This window comes from Capricornis sumatraensis, chromosome 8, assembly GCF_032405125.1.
Source record: "Capricornis sumatraensis isolate serow.1 chromosome 8, serow.2, whole genome shotgun sequence".
Classification (NCBI taxonomy): domain Eukaryota; kingdom Metazoa; phylum Chordata; class Mammalia; order Artiodactyla; family Bovidae; genus Capricornis; species Capricornis sumatraensis.
This window is the reverse complement of record NC_091076.1, coordinates 6,645,369-6,667,306: the sequence shown is the minus strand read 5'-3', so window position 1 is coordinate 6,667,306 and position 21,938 is coordinate 6,645,369. Positions and strand designations below refer to the sequence as shown.

General features: G+C 49.6%; 1 protein-coding gene and 1 non-coding gene across 2 annotated transcripts; both read right to left on the bottom strand.

Annotated features, from left to right (window-relative positions):
* Nucleotides 1–1,941: 1,941 nt before the first annotated feature.
* Nucleotides 1,942–2,048, bottom strand: LOC138084829 (U6 spliceosomal RNA). Its single transcript, XR_011145237.1, has one exon. It is a non-coding gene; the product is annotated as a U6 spliceosomal RNA (small nuclear RNA).
* Nucleotides 2,049–8,307: 6,259 nt separating this feature from the next.
* SLC29A2 (solute carrier family 29 member 2) lies at nucleotides 8,308–16,009 on the bottom strand. Its single transcript, XM_068978195.1, has 12 exons — nucleotides 15,981–16,009; nucleotides 15,635–15,716; nucleotides 13,736–13,896; nucleotides 13,334–13,473; nucleotides 12,825–12,959; nucleotides 12,118–12,215; nucleotides 11,818–11,902; nucleotides 10,678–10,814; nucleotides 10,308–10,413; nucleotides 10,120–10,205; nucleotides 9,177–9,376; nucleotides 8,308–8,495 (listed from the first exon to the last, which is right to left on the bottom strand). Exons 1-12 carry the CDS (start codon nucleotides 16,007–16,009, stop codon nucleotides 8,384–8,386), a joined length of 1,371 nt encoding a protein of 456 aa, XP_068834296.1. The 3' UTR covers nucleotides 8,308–8,383.
* Nucleotides 16,010–21,938: the final 5,929 nt, after the last annotated feature.

Sequence of the window (21,938 nt, the reverse complement as noted above, 5' to 3'; positions counted from 1 at the left end):
TTGCGGATAGTTCTACTTCTTCCTTCTCAATTTGGATGCCTTTTATTTCTCTTTCTTGCCCAATTGCTCTGGCTAGAACTTCCAGTACAAAGTTGAACAGATGAAATAGTGAAAAGTAGGCATCCTTGTCTTTTTCCTGATCTCAGGGAGACTTCACTCTTTCACAGTTAAGCATGACATTAGTTGTAGACTTTTCATAAACGCTTTTTCAGATTGAGAAAGTTCTTGTTTATGCCTTGTTTGTTGAGTATTTCTATCTTTCATTAGTGCTTTTTAATATACTGTCTAGGTTGGTCATAACTTTTCTTCTAAAGAGCAAGCCTCTTAATTTCATGGCTGCAGTCATCATCTGCTGTAATTTTGGAGCCCAAGAAAATAAAGTCTCTCACTCTTTCCACTGTTTCCCCGTCTATTTGCCATGAAGTCGTGGGACCAGATGCCATAATCTTCGTTTTTTGAATGTTGAGTTTTAAGGGAGCTCTTTCATTTTCCTCTTTCACTTTCATCAAGAGGCTCTTCAGTTCCTCTTCCCTTTCTGCCATAAGGGTGGTGTCATCTGCGTATCTGAGGTTATTGATATTTCTTCCAGCAATCTTGATTCCAGCTTGTGCTTCCTCCAGTTTGGCATTCCCCATGATGTACTCTGCATATAAGTTAAATAAGCAGCGTGACAATATTCAGCCTTGACGTACTCTTTTCCCGATTTGGAACCAGTATGTTGTTCCATGTCCAGTTCTAACTGTGGCTTCTTGACCTGCATACAGATTTCTCTGGAGGCAGGTAAGGTGGTCTGGTATTCCCATCTCTTTCAGAATTTTCCACAGTTTATTGTGATCCACACAGTCAGAGGCTTTGGCATAGTCAATAATGCAAAAGTAGATGGAACTCTCTTACTTTTTCGATGATCCAATACATATTGGCAATTTGATCTCTGGTTCCTCTGCCTTTTCTAAATCCAGCTTGAACATCTGGAAGTTCTTGGTTCATGTACTGTTGAAGCCTAGCTTGGAGAATTTTGAGCATCACTTTGGTAGCGTGTGAGATGAGTATAATTGTGTGGTAGTTTGAACATTCTTTGGTATTGGTTTTCTTTGGGATTGGAATGAAAACTGACCTTTTCCAGTCCTGTGGCCACTGCTGAGTTTTCCAAATTTGCTGACGTATTGAGTATGCCAGCACTTTAATAGCATCATCTTTTAGGATTTGAAATAGCCCAGCTTAAATTCCATCACCTCTACTAGCTTTGTTCATAGTGATGCTTCCCAAGGCCCACTTGACTTCGCATTCCAGGATGTCTGGCTCTAGGCCAGTGATCACACCATCGTGTTTATCTGGGTCATTAATTTTATGCACCGAGCCCGTATCTCCGAACCGAATGAGAGAGCAAGTCCACCACAGTAATGCAAAGGCAAGAAGGGAGTTTATTTCTAGCGTGCTAGGGCCCAAGTCTCTTCCAGCACAGTGGAATCCGACAAGAGCCCCGAACAAAGGAGTATGGCGGCTTATATACAGACAGTTCTTTGTCTCAGTTACAGGAGTAGCTGGCGTTACATGATTGGCCAGGCAGAATGAGCGCATGTCCTGTCTCTTTCTGGTAAACATGACTCAGGTCCTAGAGCCCATCGTTTGGTCCCTAACAATTAAGATCTTTTTTGTGTAGTTCTGTGTATTCTTGCCACCTCTTCTTAATATCTTCTGTTTCTGTTAGATCCATGCTTTTTCTGTCCTTTATTGTGCCCACCTTTGCATGAAAGGTTCCCTTGGTATCTCTAATTTTCTTGAGGAGATCTCTAGCCTTTCCCATTCTATTGTTTTCCTCTGTTTCTTTGCATTGATCACTGAGGGAAGGCTTTCTTTTTTCTTTTTTTTTCAAAATTAATTAATTTATTTTAATTGGAGGCTAATTACTTTACAATATGTGGTGGGTTTTGCCATACATCAACTTGAGTGGAACATTTCACGAATTTGCGTGTCATCCTTGCTCAGGGGTCATGCTAATCTTCTCTGTATCATTCCAATTTTAGTATATGTGTTGCTGAAGCAAGCACTGAGGAAGGCTTTCTTATTTCTCCTTGCTATTCTTTGGAACTCTGCATTCAGATGGGTTTATCTTTCCTTTTCTTCTTTGCCTTTAGCTTCTCTTCTTTTCTCAGCTATTTGTAAGGCCTCCTCAGACAACTGTTTTGCCTTTTTCCATTTCTTTTTCTTGGGGATGGTCTTGATCACTGCCTCCTGTACAATGTCACGAACCTCCGTCCATAGTTCTTCAGGCACTCTATCAGATCTAATCCCTTGAATCTATTTGTTACTTCCACTGTATAATCATAAAGGATTTGATTTAGGTCATGCCTGAATGGTCTAGTCGTTTTCCCTACTTTTTTTCAATTTAAGTTTGAATTTTGCAATAAGGAGTTCATGATCTGAGCCACAGTCAGCTCCCGGTCTTGGTTTTTGCCGACTGTATAGAGTTCTCCATCTTTTGCTGCAAAGAATATAATCAATCTGATTTTGGTAGTAACCATCTGATGATGTCCATGTGTAGAGTCTTCTCTTGTGTTGCTGGGTGTTTGCTATGAGGGTGTTTGCTATGACCAGTGCATTTTCTTGGCAGAACTCTATTAACCTTTCCCCTGCTTCATTTTGTACGCCAAGGCCAAATTTGCCTGTTACTCCAGGTATCTCTTGACTTCCTACTTTTTCATTCCAGTCCCCTATAATGAAAAGGACATCTTTTTTGGGTGTTAGTTCTAAAGGGTCTTGTAGGTCTTCATAGAACCATTCAAGTTCAGCTTCTTCAGCATTACTAGTCGGGGCATAGACTTGGATTACTGTGATATTGAATGGTTTGCCATGGAAACGAACACAGATCATTCTGTCATTTCTGAGATTGCACCCAAGTACTGCGTTTTGGACTCTTGTTGACTATGAGGGTACTCCATTTCTTCTAAGGGATTCTTGCCCACAATAGTAGATATAATGGTCATCAGAGTTAAATTCACCCATTCCAGTCCATTTCAGTTCACTGATTCCTAAAATGTTGATGTTTACTCTTGCCATCTCCTGGTTGACTACTTCCAATTTACCTTGATTCATGGACCTAACATTCCAGGTCCAAAGTTAGGTTCATTCCAATGAACCACCTTCATTCTAGAATAACTCCCACTTGGTCATGCTGTATAATTCTTTACTGTGTTGCTGGGTTCAGTCTACTAGTGTTTTGTGAGGAATTTTACACCTATATTTATAACGGATTTTGGTTTGTAGTTTTCTTTTCTTGTGATATCTTTATTTAGCTTTGGCATCAGGGTAATGCTGGTCACATACAAAGAGTTAGGAAGTATTCTCCTCTTGTATTTTTTGGAAGAGTTTGAGGGTTGGTATTAATTCTTTAAATGATTGGTAGAATTTGTGTGTGAAGTCCACTGGTCCTGAAATTTCCTGAGAGGTTTTTGATTACTGATTCAGTCTCCTGCCTTGATATAGATACATCCAGATTTTCTATTTCTTCTTGGGTCACTTTTGGTAGTTTGTATGTTTCTAGGAATTTCATCTAGTTTGTATGTTTCTAAGAATTTCATCTAGTCCATTTCGTCTAGGTTTCTCATTTGTTGGCATACAAGTATTCATAGTATTCTCTTATAATGCTTTTTATTTTTGTACAACCAATAGTAATGACCCCTTTCATTTCTGATTTTAGTAATTTTAAAATCTCTTTTTTTCTTAAACAACTCAAAAGTGTGTCAATTTTATTGATTGTTTTGAAGAATCAACATTTGGTTTCATTGATTTTTCTCTGTTGTTTTTCTGTCCTCCGTTTTGTTCATCTCCTCTCTAATCTTTAGCATCTCCTTCCTTCTGTTAGCTCTGGGTTTAATTTGCCTGAGCTCCTTCCTCCTTTTAATGTAGGCATTGACACCTCTAAGTTCCCTCTCAGCCTGGCTCTTGCTGCATCCCATAAAATTTAGTGTGTTGTTTCCATTTCCATTTGTCTCAAAGCATTTTCTAACTTATCTTTTGATTTCTTTTTTAACTGATTAGTTGTTTAGGGGAATGTTGTTTAATTTCCATGTATTTGTGAAGTTTCCAGTTTTCCTATTATTGGTTTCTAGTTTCGTTCCACTGTGAGTGGAAAAGATGCTTTGTGTGATTTGACTCTTTTAAAAGTTATTGCAGCTTTGTTTTGTGGCCTAATATATGATCTCTCCTGGGGAACGTTCCATGTGCACTTGGGAAGAAGGTATATTCTGCTGTTTTTAGGTCAAGTGTTGTGTATATAGGTCTCTTTGGCCTATTTGGTTCATGTGTGTTCAAGTCCTCTGTTTCCTTGTTGATCTCTCTAGTTGTTCTATCCTTTATTGAAAGTGGAATCTTGAAGTCTCTATTATTGTATAAATGTCTATTTCTCCTTCAATTTTGTCAATTTTTGCTCCATATTTTTTAGGACTTTGTTTTTAGGTATGTATGTAATTATTATATCTTCTTGGTGGACTTACTCTTTCATAAATATATAACATCCTTCTTTGTCTCTTGAATGATTTTTGAATTAGTCTTTTTGTATTTCTGAGATTAGCATATCCACCTGAACTGTCATTTGTTTATGTTTGCACACAATACCTTTTTTCCATCCTTTCACTTTCAATCTATTTGTGTTTTTGACTCTGAAGTGGTAGACAGCATGTAGTTGAATCATTAAAAAATCCGTTCTGACAATCTCTGACTCCTTTTTAATAAAATTGATTTATTTCTGGCTGTGTGGGCTTTTCTCTAGTTTACTCAGGCTTCTCATTGTAGTGGCTTCTCTTGTTGCAGAGCACAGCCTCTGGGTGCTCGGGCTTCAGTAGTTGTGGCCCACGGGCTTAGTTGCCCCATGGCAAGTGGAATCTTCCTAGGCCAGGGATCTAACCTGTGTCCCCTTCATTGGCAGGCTGATTCTCAACCACCGGCCAATGCTTTTCACATTAAAAGTCCAATCTCTGACTTTTAATTGGAGAGCCAAATCCATTTACCAAACCAGGAATTGTCCATCTCATGAAAAGGCGAGCAGCTTGAGGATAAAGACTGGCCTTCCAATGTTTGCATCCTTCCATGAGCCTGTCTCAGTGCCCGCCACTTAGAGCCCTCTCCAACTGTTTGCTCGTGGACACTGGCTGCTTCTAAGGGAAACCAGGCCTGTTGGCAGAGCTGTGTCAGGCTGGGGAGGTGGCAGTGCCTGGGTAGGGGGGTAGTGCTGGGCATCAGCAGAGGGACCAGCAAGGGTAGCCCCTCAGCCCAAGTATTTGTTTCTTTTTTTAAAAGTAGGTTTTATTATTTATTTGACTGCCCTGGGTCCTAGTTGTGGCACACAGGCATTTAGTTGCAGCATGTGGGATCTAGTTCCGGGACCAGGGATCAAACCCAGGTCCCCTGCATTGGGGGCACAGAGTCTTAGCCACTGGGCCACCAGCGAAGTCCCCTTTTATTTTTTTAAAATTTTCAAGTATTTGTCTCTAACATTAAACCCAGCTGCATCCTGATCTGACGAGAAAGTTGGGCTGAGTATACCGGGGAGGAGGACCGGAAGAAGGAATTCCAGGTTGTGGCATCATAAGGGCACCTGAGGGGTGGGTGTTCTCTTTCTGGACTGATCCTCCACTGCTCAGCCCCACCTGGGCTTGCACCATGGACCAGCACCATTGGGTTCCCTGGGATGGCTGGGTTTGGCAGGTCTAGGGAGCTTTTAAGTACAACAGACAATAGTCCCTGAAGGTGAAAAAGAGAAGGGGGCCTAGGAATTATTGGGGTCCTGCTCCCACCAGTCCCAGCCAAAGGGTACAGTTAGGCTTAGTGGTCTGTACAAAATATTCCCAGGACTACAGCTACCATTTAGAAAATGTCAACCTTTACTCCAGCGCTTTCTCTAGGACTCCAGTCTTCAGGAATCCCTATTCCCCATGCTGGGAAAGAGCCTGACTTCAAACCCAGGACTCTGGGTCAGGGCACATGCTCTTAAATCACCAAGTCAAATGGCTTCTGTAGAGGGAGCCGCCTCTTCTCCTTTATGTCTCCTCCTCTCTCTAATTCCCTGGTTAGGCCTCACCCCTAAGGCCCTTCAGCATTTGTCTGCAGCCCACTGCCCCAGCCTTATCCTCTCCCCTCCCCCTCTCTCACACCCTAGGACTCCCCACACCCTAGGACTCCCCACACCCCCTGCCCTGCTGCCAGAAGTCCCCACTGTTCCCTGAATATTCCATATCCATCCATGCCTTGCATTTTCTGGTACATCTGCCTGGGTTGCTCCCCAACCCCCAACTCAGCCCAGCGAACTCATATTCATCCCTCAATGCCCAGTTCAGAGGACACCTCCTCAGGGATGCCTGCCTGAACTTTCCAGTAAGATCAATGGCCCCCTCCTCTAGCATCTCATATTACACATTCTGCAGGGTCCTCACAAGCCCTATCACATGTTACATTCTATTTCCCGTGGCCTTGGGAGCAGGGTCATAGCTCCTTTGTTTCAGGGCCGTCAGACCACCCAGAACTTGGCACAGTGACTAATGGTTGAAGGAATGAATCCTCACTTGGAGTTGGCCTGTGTCTTTATTTCAGTTCCCAAGATCGTATCTTTTGTGTGTGTGTGTGGTGTGTGTGTGTGGCTGCTCTGGATCTTCATTGTGGCATGCCAGATCTTTCACTGTGACACTCAAGCTCTCTAGCTGTAGCATGAGCTTAGTTGCCTTTGGGCATGTGGGATCTTAGCTCCCCGACCAGGATTCAAACCAGCATCCCCTGTATTGCAAGGTGGACTCTTAACCACTGGACCACTGGGGAGGTCCCCAAGGTCCTATCTTGCCTCACTTTCCTCTTTGGTTGCAAAACAGCCTCTGGCTTCTGAGCAGGGCCTGGCGCTGACTCATCACCTGGTATATAACAGCTGTTCATTCAGTGGACATGGGAGGCAGGAGGGCAAATGGGCAGAAAGGTCCGTGCTGGTAATCTCAAACACTCTGCTCTTCCCTGCCCTGGGCAGGGTGGCACAGATGTGTGGCAAAGCAGGCTTTTCCTCTATCCCTCTGCAGAACTGGCTGACTGTATCTCTGAGGCTCCATTTCTGAGAAGGCGGGAGCCTGGGGAGGCAGAGGATGCTGGTGCGGGGAGAGAGTCATAGTTATTCATGCAACCAGGCAGTCTGTCTGGGAGCACAGGGCTCCTTGCAAGCCAGTACCCCTTGGCCATCATGTGGCCAGGAAGGCCCAGCCCAGGGATGCCCACAAATCCCTTCCCTTCTCAGGGCCTCGGTCATCCCATCTGTCCAATGGGTACAATCATCCCCACCTCACCCAGCTCATCAAAGTCAACAGAACTGAAAGCGCTTTGGAAATAAAGATTCAGTGAGATCATTGTACAAATGAAGATGGTTGTTATTAGACACAGGAGCAGGGTCTGAGGGAAACACAAGCAAAAAAAGGTGTGGTCTTCAGGGCTTTTGCCTTGAACCCCTTGAGGAAAAGGGAAGCAGGCAGAGGGCAGGAAGAAGAGCACCTATAGGCAGGTGGGGACTGGGTTCTGGCTCTGCCAAGAACTGGTCATTCCCCCGGGACTGGGTTTCCTCACCTGTACAGAGAGGGGCACAGTCCCTGCCAGCCTCCCTCCAAGGGCCTCAACGTGGCTTCAGCGAAAGGGCAAGGTCGGAAGAGTTTTGCAAACTGTAAAATGCAGCTCATGCCTGCAGGCTAACTGCAGTTCCGGGACCCGGGCCCAACTGGGCTCCGGGGAGTGGACACAGTGAGTGCTGGCGACATAGACACTGTTTGAGGCCCGGAGGGTCCTTTGAAATCCCTCAGATCCCTAACTCATTCTCCCCCATCCCCTCAACCTCCCTGGATTCCTCTGTTCTGAAGTCCGAGAGACCCGACCGAGGGGTCGCTGAGGCCTGGAGAGAAGAGGAGGTCCTGCCCTGGACTGGCCCCCACCCCCACACGGACTCTGAGGCCGTGTCCACACCAGCCACACGGTTGGCAAGACTCCACCTGTGGCCTCTGAGTCCTGGCGACTCGCCAGTGGGTTTGTAGAGATTAATGAACACAGTCCTGACGGTGAGGATGGGCCGTGGTCCTCGGCCCTCTTTCCCCTGATGATCACCCTTTCAGTGAGGTTTTATGTGCATCCAGACAGTGCGTCAGCTCTACTCCTGGGTGAGGGCTGGAATGGCAGGCGGTGAATTCTTCCTAGCAGCACTCCCAGTGGCCGCCAGCCCTGGAAGGAGAGCCCACCTCTTGCTGGAGCCCTCAGGCCACAGGGCCCCCGCCCACCCGGCCTGGTGGAGGCTTGAGCCTGGCCTGTCATTCCCCCAGCGCTGGGCCTCAGCTCTGAAGAGACACGCTGGGAGAGCCCTTGATGGAGCGCTTCAGAGCAGCGCCTTGAAGAGGAAGGAAAGGGAGGCGCCACAAGAGAGCCCCAGCGCCAGGAAGAAGGTCATGAGGGTGCCGGTCACCTCCCTCTCCTGTGGCAGCACCTGCCTGGAACACACAGGAGAGGAGCTCTGAGAAAAATGTGGGGCCCACCCTGGACCCAGCCCCGTGCCCTCTGCCCCTCTAACAACAGGACGGATAATTTCTAGTCTGGGCTGGCCCAACTTTCGGGCCACTATAATGAGGCCCTTCCCTCTGGACTCCAGTTTCCTGATCTGTAAAATGGGGCCACTGGACATGGATGTCTCTCACGCCCCTGAGGTCCAGATGCCCCTGCCTTCCTTCTTGGCAAAATGTCCCCTACCTGGTCTTCCTATCCTTTCTACGCTCCCTTGTCCCCAGGGTGACCAGCCCAGGAACTCTGCTTGTGACCTAAACCTTGGGTCCCCTGCAACTGAGAATGTGGGAGAGTAGCTGGGCCCTAAGGAATGACAGTGCAACCTGCTTGCTCACAGAGGGGGAAACTGAGGACCAGAGCCAAGGCCCCAGAATCGGCCTGAGCTGCCTTACTAGGTAGGAACCTCCCAGCCAAGTCCCCTGCTCCTCAGCTCCTGGCCTGGGGCCAGTCCATCAGTGAGGGCCTGGCCTGACGGCGGGGTACCAGTGAGGCCTGGAGAAACAGCTCGGGCTGGGCTGGCCAGAAGCCGAACTCTTGGCGGCTGTCCCTCTTCAAGAGTGAGCCCACCTGCCCGCTCCCAAGCCCTCCCCTTGCCTTCCCATCCCCCGGACCTGGGCGCCAGGCACATGGTGAGGGACACCAGGTAACCATTTGAGACAGCGAACAGCAGCATGAAGGTGATGAAGTAGGCGTCCTGGGGGAAGAGGATGGGCAGTCGGGACCTCTCGGGCACGTGGCACAGCATGAAGAGCGGCACGAACAGGACGCGCAGGCAGACCAGCAGGGGCAGCAGCCGGCTGTCCTCGTCAGGCTGCAGCGGAAGGCGGGGGTGAGGGCGGTCCCCGGGAGCAGCGCCTTTGCTCTGGGCCACCCCCGAGAGATTCCACTATCACTTCCCCCAACCTACCCCGCATGAGCCAGGGAGGACCCAGCACGGGGACCTCTGGAGAGCGAGGGGCAAGGCCAAGGCCACCCTGCCCATAAGCGCCCAGCCTCTGCCTCTCCTGAGAGCCAGTCTGTGCTCTTTCAGTGGCAGAACTAGAAGAACGTCTCTGGTTTTCAAAGTTGGTTGCGCTGAGCACCCGTGGGGGTTCCAAAGAACCCTTTGGGGCAGATGGGATTGGAAACTGGGGACCCAGACCCGATCAGAGCAGCTCCTCTTTGATCTACAATATTTGTTGTGTGTCCTTGGAAGGTTTCATTGAAAGAAGCAGCATCGTGGCGAAAAACAATCCAAATACTAGGAATCCTGCCTGACCTCTCACATGGCGCAGGAACCTCTGTGTAAACACTCTCCACGTACCAGGGGCTGGGCCCTCAGCTGGATGCTGGAGACAGAGGTCAACTGGACATGGGTTCTGCTTTCGGAGAATTTAGTCCAAGCCCTGGCTTGCATGCCTCCAGGGGCTGGTGCTCTGTGCTAACTGGCTGTTCCATTACCAAACCCAGACCAGGGGCAGTCAGTGTTGGGAAGTCACCCTTTTGCGCTCTTTCACACTCTCTGATTCTTGACTGCTTCTCCAAATGTCCAATCACCCCAGTAGACGTGCTCACCCACAGGAAGTAAGAGGTTAGGCTCCGTCCCAGACAGTCCATGACGTTGAAGAGGAGGAAGCAGCAGATGGGGTTGAAGAACTGACCTGGGTGGGGGACAGAGGGGGCTCACCCTGGTCCAGGCTGCCCACTCCCCTCTCTCTCCTCCACCTCCATTGCCCTGTCCTCTGCCGCTTCCCACTACTCACTCCACTTCCCAGGACCGGTGGAGCTGGTCACCATGGCTGTGATAGCCGGGAAGACGGACAGGGTGACTGTGAAGACCAACACGAGGCACAGCGCCGTCAGCCAGATCTGGGAGCCAGAGGAAGGGGTGTGAGGGGGCAGCCAGACTCGGAGCCCAACATGCGGCCACAACCCCTCCACCCAAGCCTTGGCCCCAGGAGCGGGACACTGGAGCCTGGCCCAGCGTGTCCCTGACCCACCATGACCCTGTCACCTCGGGGTGGACAAGCTGAGTACTAAGGTCTTAGTCCATTCTAAGAGTCTCTGGGGTAGGCTGGAGAGAGCAGCTCTCTTCCCCAGGGATGAGGGTTGGGGGTTGTATCCAAGCCAAACCTTCCGGAGGACGATGAAAACTGAAGGTTTTTCTGGCTTCTGGGGTTCCTCTGGTTCCACCTCTGTCTCCTTCTCAAGGTCAAGATCCAGAGTCAGGGCTGCCCTCTGGGGGCTGTTGGGAATCCCATTCTTCTCATCTGGGGCAAGGGGAGAGGGCAGGGTCACGCCTATGACAGTCAGGCCGGAAGAGGGGAGATTCCAAGCAGTTAAAACAAGTGACCCTCCACCAGCCCAGGTGCAGGCCAAGAGAATTAATGGAAATATGCCAATCTACTATTTATTAGGCTTCCCTGGTGGCTCAGTTGGTAAAGAACTGCCTGCAATGCAGGAGACCCAGGTTCAATCCCTGGGTCCGGAAGATCCCCTGGGTCTTCTCTAATGGCAACCCTCTCCAGTATTCTTGCCTGGAGAATCCATGGACAGAGGAGCCTGGTGGGCTACAGTCCATGGTGTTGCAAAGAGTCAGACACAACTGAGCAACTAACACTTTCACCTTCACTGTTTATTAACTACATACATGCTTCCCTGGTGGCTCAGAGGTTAAAGTGTCTGCCTGCAATGCGGAAGACCTGGGTTCGATCCCTGGGTCGGGAAGATCCCCTGGAGAAGGAAATGGCAACCCACTCCAGTATTCTTGCCTGGAGAATCCCATGGACAGAGGAGCCTGGTGGGCCACAGTCCACCGGGTTGCAAAGAGTCGGACACGACTGAGCGACTTCACTTTCTACATGTACCAGGCACAGTTAAGCACCTTAGAGGGATTATTCCACTACCACTGCTTTATAAAAAACAAAAACAAAAAAACCCCCTGAGGCTCAGAGGGGTTATGTGACTTGACTGAGGTCACATAGCTTGGATGTCTTGAAGCTAGGATTTAAACTCAGACACACCTGGATCTAGGACCTGCAGGCCTGAAGCTCTGCTGCCTCCCCATTTTATGGAGGAGGAAACTGAGGCCCAAAGGGCAATTGAAGGGTGACTTCAATCCCACTGACTTCCCTTCAAGATCGTCTGCCTCTGCTCACTCGAGGCTCCTAGAGATGAGGGGTCTAGTTGGGGACAGAGCTGAAATGCTTCCCTGTGGAGATGGCTCCAGCCTCCCCTGGCTCTTCCACTTCCCCGGCAGGGTCCCGGGCTCACCAGACTGGAGAAGCTCAGCTTTGGTCTCCAGCTCCTGACCTTGTGCCTTCGATGGTTTCTTGGCCAGATAGTAGCGGGCAAACTTCTGCAGAAGGAAAGCGTTGTCCCTGCCTGGCTTGGGCTGAGGTGCCTGGATCCCTCCCCACCCTGCTGACTTAGAGGCTGGGGTCCCCCAGTGGCTGACTCCTTTGGGGATCAGGACTGGGCCCCTCTGCCTCCTTTGGCTTCTCTCAGGGCCTCAGACTCAGGGCGGTATCTGTGATGCTCCGAAGTGGGCCTCGAGCCCAATACCAGGCTCACCAGGTGGGGCAGGCTCAGGTAGCACACGATGGACATGATGGTGCCCACACAGGGCGTGATGAAGTACCCCAGGGCGGACGTCTGGGCATCCACGCCACCTGTGCAGAGACTTCAGCTGCAGAAGGGAGATGACTGTCCACCAGCTCCCGCAGGGAGCTTGTCCTACTTCGCAGTACACACATCCCAGACTCACCTCCCGGCCTCTTCCATTCCTCCCACTGACACTCAGGACCCTTGTGCAGGGGGCCCTGGCCTGGCCCTTCACATCTCTCACTCTGTCATTTTTGTTGAGCACTTAGTATGTGCTCATTATAAATGCACGCTTCTTACAATCTGAGTATGGAGCTGTAAGAATCATTCAGGTTGGGAAGCAAACACAGGTAAGTGCCTTATCCAATGCCCCTGGCTAGAGAACAGTGGAACCGGAGTTCAGACCCAAGCCTATCTGAATCCCACACCTGTCTCCCCTTACCTCAACCTCAACCTACTGCCACAGGCGAGTGCTGGCCTCAGGAATCCTGCCCTGGGCCCCAAGTTAACCCAGCCCTCACCCATCATTCTCTCATGGTTGGACTCAAGAGCCCCACACCCAATCCCTAGCTCCCCCATCACCCCATCACCTCTGTCTCGACCACAGCCCAAAACATCTCATCCTTAGCACAGGCTCTGCTCCCCAGAATCCCAGACTGCCACCCAAATCTACTCACTGGCCATGGATATGAGCATGGCAAGGGCAGCGAAGATCCCGGCCAGGCCCTGGCCACTGAGGAAGAGGGTGCTGTACTTGGAAGGCATGGTGCCCAGTTGTCCGAAGAGGCTGCCTTGCAGAATTGCACCGAAGGCTGTGGAAGGACAGGATTGGGGGCAGCTGCTCAACTAGGTAGGCCCCAAGGGCTCCCTGGAGAGGGTGTCGGCTGGGTGCACAGGGGACTCTGGACTAGGTTGGACACTCTGGTGTAACACCCCACATGCATTCCTCTTCCGAGGTGCAGCCCTGGGTGTGAGGGGCTGGGGGCCAGAAGACCAGCTCTCAGGTCACTGCGGGGCCTGGGACGAGTGACTTCTCCTCTCCTCTGGGCCTCGGTTTCTCCTCGGGGATATGGGTGATGTTTCTTCTGTCTTTCCTTCGATACCTTGGGCCCTTTCAGTTACAAGAGGCTCGGCTGAAGTCCTGGTGGGGCAGGGTGGGGAGGTGGGGAGGGGCCGAGGTGCTCACAGTTGATGAACCAGACGGAGGCCATGGTGATGGAGAAGAAGAGCCCGGGGCTCATGTCCACCTTGACCAACACCGCCGTCAGGGTAAAGAGGAGCAGGATGACCAGCAGGCTGCCCAGAATCCGCACCATCTCAGGGATGCTGTTTGGAAGTGTGAGGGGCAGAGTGGGCATCGCTGGGCTCGGGCCAGGCGAGGGGAGGAGGGCGAAGAGTTTCATCCCAGCGCTGGACAGTGGGGGCCCGGGGAAAGACCCAGAGGGAGGGGAGGGAGGATGGGAGGGCTTCCCCCTCGCCGCCCCGCCCCGCGCCCCCCACCGCCCGGGGCCCAGATGGAGCTGCCTCAGCAAAGGGGGCGGGACCCAGGGGGCGGGCCTGGGACTGAGCCCCGGGGCGGGGCTCTCACCACTGGTACAGGAAGGAGTTGAGGAGTGTGAAGAGCAGCAGCGGCAGCTGCGACAGCAGCGTCACCCAGTTGTTGAAGTTGAAGGTATCTGCGGGGCTCGTGTGGTTGGTGCCCAGGGTCTCGGCGGTGCTGTTGGCCCCCGCCAGCCGCCCCTGGAAGTACTGCCAGGAGGCCAGGGGGTAGGGTACAGGGTTACCCCACAACCTACCTACCCTCGGGAACCCCCCAGCCCTCTTCCTCTGCCTCCTCCCACGCCCGGGATCGCTCCGTTAACTTCTGCGGGACTGTATCTCTGTCCTTGCGCTGTCCCCAGAACCTGGCACATAGTCGGAGCTCGATGAACGTGCACGGAATTGAACTGAAGTCTGAGACCGAGCCCAGGCCCAGGAGCCCCCAACTTGGGCCGTGCTCCATCTCTGGATCACCCCTCCTCTCCGGTGCCGGTCGCGGCCCCCACCCCCACTCCTGCAGCAATTTCTAGATTCCTGGGTATTTATGGAGCTCTGACTGTAAGCCAGGCTCTGGATCAGATGCTGACCAACTGCTTTCTCTCTGGAACACACATCCTGCCACTGCTGCTGCTGCTGCTGCTGCTGCTAAGTCACTTCAGTTGTGTCCGACTCTGTGTGACCCCATAGACGGCAGCCCACCAGGCTCCCCCATCCCTGGGATTCTCCAGACAAGAACACTGGAGTGGGTTGCCATTTCACTCTCCAATGCATGAAAGTGAAACGTGAAAGTGAAGTCGCTCAGTCATGCCTGACTCTTAGCGACCCCATCGACTGCAGCCCATCAGGCTCCTCCATCCATGGGATTTTCCAGGCAAGAGTACTGGAGTGGGGACATCCTGCCACAACTCTGCTTAACTGCCCCTCTCCCCACCCATGGCTCCTTGTGGCCAGAACTAGTTTCTGTTTTGTGGCCCATTTCTTGTTCCATCCTGCTAAACTCCAGGCACCCCAAGCTCTGGCCTTTTCTCTGTACAGGCTGGCACTCTCTGCCTCTCGTTGCCTTCACCAGGCTGCCGGCTCTGTTTGAAATGCCCTCCCCTCTCTGACCACTCACCTTCCCAACACAAATACTTTACCTACCCTTCTCCCAAGTTACAGATCACCTTATTATTAATCAGAAGGATTGCTCTCTCCCCTGGGGACCCATTGGACTCTGCTCCAAGCTTGGGATGGCACATATCATGTTACATTACCAACATTTCCTTGGCACCTATCTTGCTCTCAAGACCAGGGGCTGGTTCATCTTTGGGTCTCCAGGACCCAGCACAGAGCTAGGCACTGAAGAGGCATCTGGAAAGTTGTTGCTTTTAATATACAAGAATAACCCCGTACCAAAGAGAACACCAGCCCCGGATTCCTGCCTTCCGTTGAAATAATGTAAGCTCGGTGAGGAGGCAATCTTCCTCAGCTATAGTTCCTCCTATAACCCCAGTGCCAGGAACTCTAGGTGTACACTGGATGAATGAATGTAATTCATGCTATTTCAAAGAAAATCAAAGGCTTGGATAACCACTTTTGGAGTGACCAGCCCAGGAATAATGACAAAGGGGAGGTGGGTGGGTAGCTCCTCGCTGGCTCCACAGGATTTCCTGACCTGGTGGCCTTGTGCTAGGATCTGGGCATTCCTGAAAGCTTGTGGATCCTAGCCATGAGAGAGGGTCCTCTCCTCTCTGCGGCCCTCTGTTTCAGCCGACAAAGGGGACACAATGAGGATTCCCTAGGAAATCCCATGGACAGAGGAGCCCGGTGTGGCTCCAGTCCATTGCAGTCGCAAAGAGTTGGACCGACCGAGAGACTGACTCTCACAGGCAGCATGGTGGGGAAAGGCCGCTGGAGGGACGGCTGGTGGTTGTGGCCTTGGATCTATCACTCCGGCCACGAGTCTCACCGGGATGGCTGTGATGAAGAAGTTCCAGGGGAGGAGGGTGCCCAGCCCGAGGATAAAGAAGCTGATCCCGACCAGGTGGTAGCTGTGAGGATCAGACAGAAGGTCACTCGGAGGACTTCCCTCTCTGGCGGTCCCTCCGCCTCCCAGACCAGCACCCTCCCCCCACGCCGCTCGGAGAGCAGACTACAACCCCCATCACCCAGGCTCAGGCACCCGAGGCAGGGGGCTGACGGGAATTGTAGTTCCAACTGGTCTTTGCGCTTTAGAGAGCCCAAAGGGAGCGGCTCTGCGCTGCCCACGACCACCGGATCCCCATACGCCGCACCGTACATGGTCCCCAACTTGCCTGTCCCGCGGGGCGTCTCCTCGCGCCATGGCCGCCCGGCAGGATGAGCCCGGTGGGAGAAAGAGGCGGGCGCCGCACCTGAACCTGCCCGGGGCCCGTGGGCCAAGCCGGGGACCCGGGAGGCTGGGTCTGGCCGGTGGTGGACACGGGAAGCGGGGTCGGGTCTTCCACGGTCCGAGGCCGGGCAGTGGAAGGCGGAAGCTGGGCAGGAAGCCCCACGCCAGTTTCGCCTGGTCTCAAGTACCGCAGGCTCGGACCTCGGCTCCGCCCCCGGGGCGGGGACAGTGGGGAGCCCCACCCCTCCCGGCCCCCGAGGACCAGGGACTCCAGACTCCAGCCCACCCGCGGCCTGACCTCCTGGTCCCCGGACTCCACCGCTCCCCGTGCCTCCCGAGAGGCTGTGATCCGGGAAGATTCCCCCGAATCTGCGGGCGCCGGGCCCGGACCCGTGCGGGCGGGTTGGGGGAGGTAGTAGGGTGTCCGCCCCGCCCCGGCCCCCTGCCCAACCGAGTGCTGTGGAGCTGACCTGGCGCGAAGTTCTCCAGGCTCCGGCAAGACGGAGGTGGTGCCGTGGCGGTGCTAGCGCTCGCTAACGTGCAAGACCACTGGGTGGTAACCCGAGCGCGGCCAGCCCCGGGGGAAGCCGGAGAGACCGTCTGTCGCCGGCGGTCCTGGCGGGCAGCACTGAGCTGGGTCCCCCCCCGGGAGGCAGAGGGGAGGGCCAGGTGTCGGAGCTGGCAGAGCCCGCGGGCAGATCTGGAACATAGACAGATGAGCTCTTCTGCAGCGGGTGCCTGGGGAATCGCCGGGACTTTGGGGCGCACAGCGGAGGGTCAAGTCCCTCGGGGGCGTCCAGAGGGGCTTCCTGGTGGCGGTGTGGCTAAGCTTTGGAGGAGTGGCTCCGGAGGAAAGGGAGACCCAGAGGAGCGTCCAGGCCCGCTCCCTAGTCTTACTTAAAAAAAGAAAAATTACTTTTAGGGACTTTGCTGGTGGTCCAGTGGTTAAGACTCCGCAGCCTCTGCAGGGGAAGCGAGTTCCATCGCTGGTCGGGGAAATAAGATCCCGTGTGCCGGCTTCCAAGGTGGCGCTAATGGTAAAAGATCTGCCCGTCAATGCAGGAGACATAAGCGACACAGGTTCGATTCCTCGGTCAGGAAGATCTCTTGGAGAAGGAAATGCCAACCCACTGCAGTATTCTTTCCTGGAGAATCCCCATGGACAGAGCCTGGTGGGCTACAGTCCATGGGGTCGCAAAGAGTTGTACAGGACTGAGCGACTAACACACACACACAGGCAGCTGGGTACTGCTAATAAATAAATACGACTTTCAACGATCCCACATCACATCGTATCAAACATTAAGATGCATTCAGCTCCCAGTCTTTTTCCGTGAAAAACTTTGTAAAGATGATAAACCATTGCACTTTTGAAATTAATTTTCTCTAACTCATATAATTTACAAGAGGGTTTGTTTTCTCTGCAGCTGGCGTGCGTAATGGAGATGCTGGAGAAATTTTGTCACAAATTATTTTCATAAGTAATGACATTTTATGGCCATTCCTTGGTTACATGTATGTGTTTTCTCCAGTCTGTGAGGCAAAGACTGTGCTTATTTAGTATGGCGTTTATTGCAAACATCTAGATCAGCTGCCTGGTACATAGCACATGCTTGAAAAATGTTTGGTTAACAAATGGATTGCAGTGATACGCAAGTGATTTTCAAGAGAACAGAGTCAGCTTAAAATTACAGTGACTGAGAAAGTTACCGTGTCTTCAGTTTGTTTTCAACCTTTTAGAATATGACAAAGAGGAAAGTCTCAATTGTGGTGCTAACGTTTTAACACTTGTTAATCTCTATTTAGTTAATCTCTCTCTCTCACACACACACACAGAACTGACCTCAGAGCTTTTGCTGACAATTTTACCTAAATAGAGATTAACAATTTTTATTAAAACTTTCATTCTGTGTTTTTATAGTTACTTTATTTTTAGGGCTACTTATGCTGGTTTCCTATTTATTATAATAGATACTTTTCCTTGAAGATGAATTTATTTATACATTTAATATAAATTAACATAAATTTACTTATGAAAAATGAGTCATTTATAGACAATTTATAGAAAATGAAGCCCCATTTGGGGCTGCAGGTGGGGGCACAGCTGAGACACAGGTTTCCATGGAAAGACATGAGGAACTGAGGTTTGAGAAACACTGCATTTGTGAGGCAGTAAACTAAGACGATGAGGGCATTTCTCCAAGAGAACAGCCTGTACCAAGGTCACGGACATGAGAATGCCAACACGTTCAGGGACATACAAACAGATCCCTTTGGCAGGCACGGCAGGAGGAGGGGACAGAGCCTCTGCAACAGCAGGTCTAGTTATGACCGAGTGCTGAGTAAGGAGTGTGGATTTCATTTGAAAGGAGGAGTTCTCTGTGCAGTCAGACTCAGTCATTCTTTTTTTTTTAATTTTTTTTACATATTTATTTTTGGCTACACTGGGTCTTTGTTGCTATGCATGAGTTTTCTCCAGTCGTCGTGCTCGGGCTTCTCATTACGGTGGCTGCTCTTGTTGTGGAGCACAAGCTGTAGGCTTCGGTAGTTGTGGCTCTAGAACGTAGACTCAGTAGCTGTGGCCCATCCATGGGCTTAGTTGCCCAGAGGCATGTGGGATCTTCCTGGACTGGGGATCAAACCCATGTCCCCTGAATGGGCAGGCAGATTCCTATCCACTATACCACCAGGAAAGTCCTGTCATCCTCCTAATATGCATTCTGTTACTATCCTGCAATGAAATTCACCTATCATAAAGCCTATCTATACACACAAAAATTAATGCCAATAAAATACCTGATTGTACTACCCAGGATAGAGAAGAATGCATGTTTGAATATGGTAATGCTCAGGCACAGTGAAGCAATCTGATGCTGGCGCCTCTTTACATAGCTACTGTTTTTATAATGCACATACAGTGTAGGCAAACCAGCCACTTGGAGACTGCTAGTTTGCTCTGGGCGATGTGATTTACTGAAATGGTGACCAAGTCTTGGCAAAGTTCCAAACAAAGCCACGTGCAGCTGTTCCTCTACGTAAAGAGTAGCTGTGTTACCAAAAGCGCTGTGTATATTTGAACCTTACCAATAATACATTGCATCCATATGTGAAATGTGGTGAGTCTAGGCAGAGAAAATTATAAACATGATTTTTAAAACTAAGTAATAGGTTTTATTTTTAGTATGGTTTTAGATTCACGGAAGAGTTGAGCAATAGGACAGAGAGTTCCACATACTCACCTTCGCATTTCATTCCCCAGTTTCTGCTATTACTAACATCTTGTATTAGTGTGGTGCCTTTGTTACAACTGATGAACTAATATTAATATAGCTAGTCTGTAATTGACATTAATATTCACTCTGTGTTGTTCAGTCCGTGAGTTTTGGCAAGGGCATAGTGCCATATGCCCACCATTACAATTTCATGTAGAATAGTTTCGCTGACCTAAAAGACCCCTGTGCTTTATATTTACCCCTCCCCTCCACCCCCATAACCCCTGGCAACCACTGATCTCTTTACTGTGAGTATAGTTTTGCCTTTTCGGAAATGCTATATAGTTAAAATCACATAGGATATAGTTTTTTCAGACTATCTTCTTCCATGTAGCAATATGCGTTTGAGATTTCTCCTGTCTTTTTGTGCATTAATAGCTCATTTCTTTTTTTATTTTATTTTTTAAATTTTTTTTATTTTTCTTAATTTTAAAATCTTTAATTCTTACATGCGTTCCCAAACATGAACCCCCTTCCCACCTCCCTCCCCATAACATCTCTGTGGGTCATCCCCGTGCACCAGCCCCAAGCATGCTGTATCCTGCGTCAGACATAGACTGGCGATTCAATTCTTACATGATAGTATACATGTTAGAATGCCATTCTCCCAAATCATCCCACCCTCTCCCTCTCCCTCTGAGTCCAAAAGTCGGTTATACACATATGTGTCTTTTTTCCTGTCTTGCATACAGGGTTGTCATTGCCATCTTTCTAAATTCCATATATATGTGTTAGTATACTGTATTGGTGTTTTTCTTTCTGGCTTACTTCACTCTGTATAATCAGCTCCAGTTTCATCCATCTCATCAGAACTGATTCAAATGAATTCTTTTTAACGGCTGAGTAATACTCCATTGTGTATATGTACCAAAGCTTTCTTATCCATTCATCTGCTGATGGACATCTAGGTTGTTTCCATGTCCTGGCTATTATAAACAGTGCTGCGATGAACAGCTCATTTCTTTTTGTCATTGAATACTATTCCATCTTCCGGATTTTCCCAGTTTGTTTCTCCATTCACCTATTGGTTGCTTCCAGCGTTTGGTGATCACATATAAAGCTTCTGTAAGCATTCACGTTCAGGTTCTGTATGGCCATAAGTTTTCAGTTCAGCTGGGTAAATACCCAGAAGCACAATTGTCGGGTCATGTGGTATAGCTATGTTTAGTATTGTAAGAAACTGCTTGACTGTCCTGCAAGTGCCTGTACTATCTTGTATTCCTGGCAGCAATGAATGCGCGTTCCTGTTGCTCCACAGCCTTGCCAGCATTTAATACTGTCCTTGTTTTAGGTTGTAGCCATTCCAGTAGGTAGGTAGTAGTTTCTCATTGTTTTAACTTGCACTTCCTTAATGAAGTGTTATGATAACTGTCTTTTCACATGTTTATTTGCCAGCGGAAGACCTTCTTTGGTGAGGTCTTTGTTCAGGTCTTTGGCCCAGTTTTGAGTTGCGTTGTTTGTTTTCTTATTGTTGAGTTTTGAGAGCTCTTGGTGTATTGTGGATATAAGTCCTTTATCAGATACATGTCTTGCAAATATTCTCTCTCATTCTGTGGCTTGTCTCTTCATTCTTTCAGCAATTTCTTTCACATAGCAGAGGTTTTCATTATAATGCAGTCCATCTTATTGATTTTTTGCTTTCATGGATCATTCTTTTGGTGTTGTAGGCAAACACTTTTGGCTAGATGTTTTATCTCTTTGTGTTTTACATTTTGATCTAAGATTTATTTTGAGCTAATTTCTATAAAAAGTGTTTTTTCACCCACATGAATGCCTAGGATGTTAGTTACAAGTAGTGCAGGATACAGGCAAGTTTTCCTCGTGTGGGACTGTCTTGCGCATTTGGAGATAACTATTCAATATTATCCCTGTCCTCACCCACTGATTACCATCCTGTGACTACCAAAACAAACAAACAAAAAAAAAAGCCCTCAAATGCTCCAGGAGTCAATACTGTCCTTCTAAGGATCATTTCCTCCTGACATAGGACACAGAGGAGGAAGGTGTTCAAATAAGCTATTGAAAGGTCACTGCAGTTGCTTTGCATTTTAACGCAGTCTTTTGGAGGCATCCATCCAAAACTAATTTTTGTTCAGCTTTGTTTTGAACTTCATATAAACACAATTTGCTTTTTAAAAAATCAACACATTTTTGAGATCCATTCATGATGATACATTTGGCTGTTGGTTCTCTCGCTATTTGCTGACGTGTAGTGTTCTGCAGCATGGTGTTTATCTTGGTGGATAAATGTCACGCATATTTGACTTGTTTCCAGTTCTATGCTAGTTTAAGCAACAGCTCTGAGTGGTATTGTACCCACTGCATACGTCTCCTGGGCACTTGTGCACGAGTTTCTATAGGTCAGGGTTTCTCAGCCTCAGTGCTATAGATATTTGGCTGGGTAGTTGTTGTGGGAGCTGTCCTGTTCATTGGAGGATGTTTAGCATTATCGGAGACCACACTCACTAGATGCTGGTGGCACCTTCTCCCAGGTGTGATAATCAATGTCTTCCACATCGCCAACTGCGCCCTGGGGCAAAACTGCCCCTAGTGGAGAGCTGATTTTCTGAGGCCCTTGTTCTCAGTTCTGTCGGACCAAAGGCCCTCTTTTTAAAATTATAGATGATTTT

Coding starts and splice junctions, on each gene's coding strand:
- SLC29A2 (XM_068978195.1), bottom strand. CDS start 16,009: ATGGCGCGAGGAGACGCCCCGCGGGACAG. Junction 12,216..12,824: donor CATGCTCATATCCATGGCCA/GTGAGTAGATTT, acceptor GTCTCTGCACAG/GTGGCGTGGATGCCCAGACG. Junction 10,815..11,817: donor AGCTGAGCTTCTCCAGTCTG/GTGAGCCCGGGA, acceptor CCCTTGCCCCAG/ATGAGAAGAATGGGATTCCC.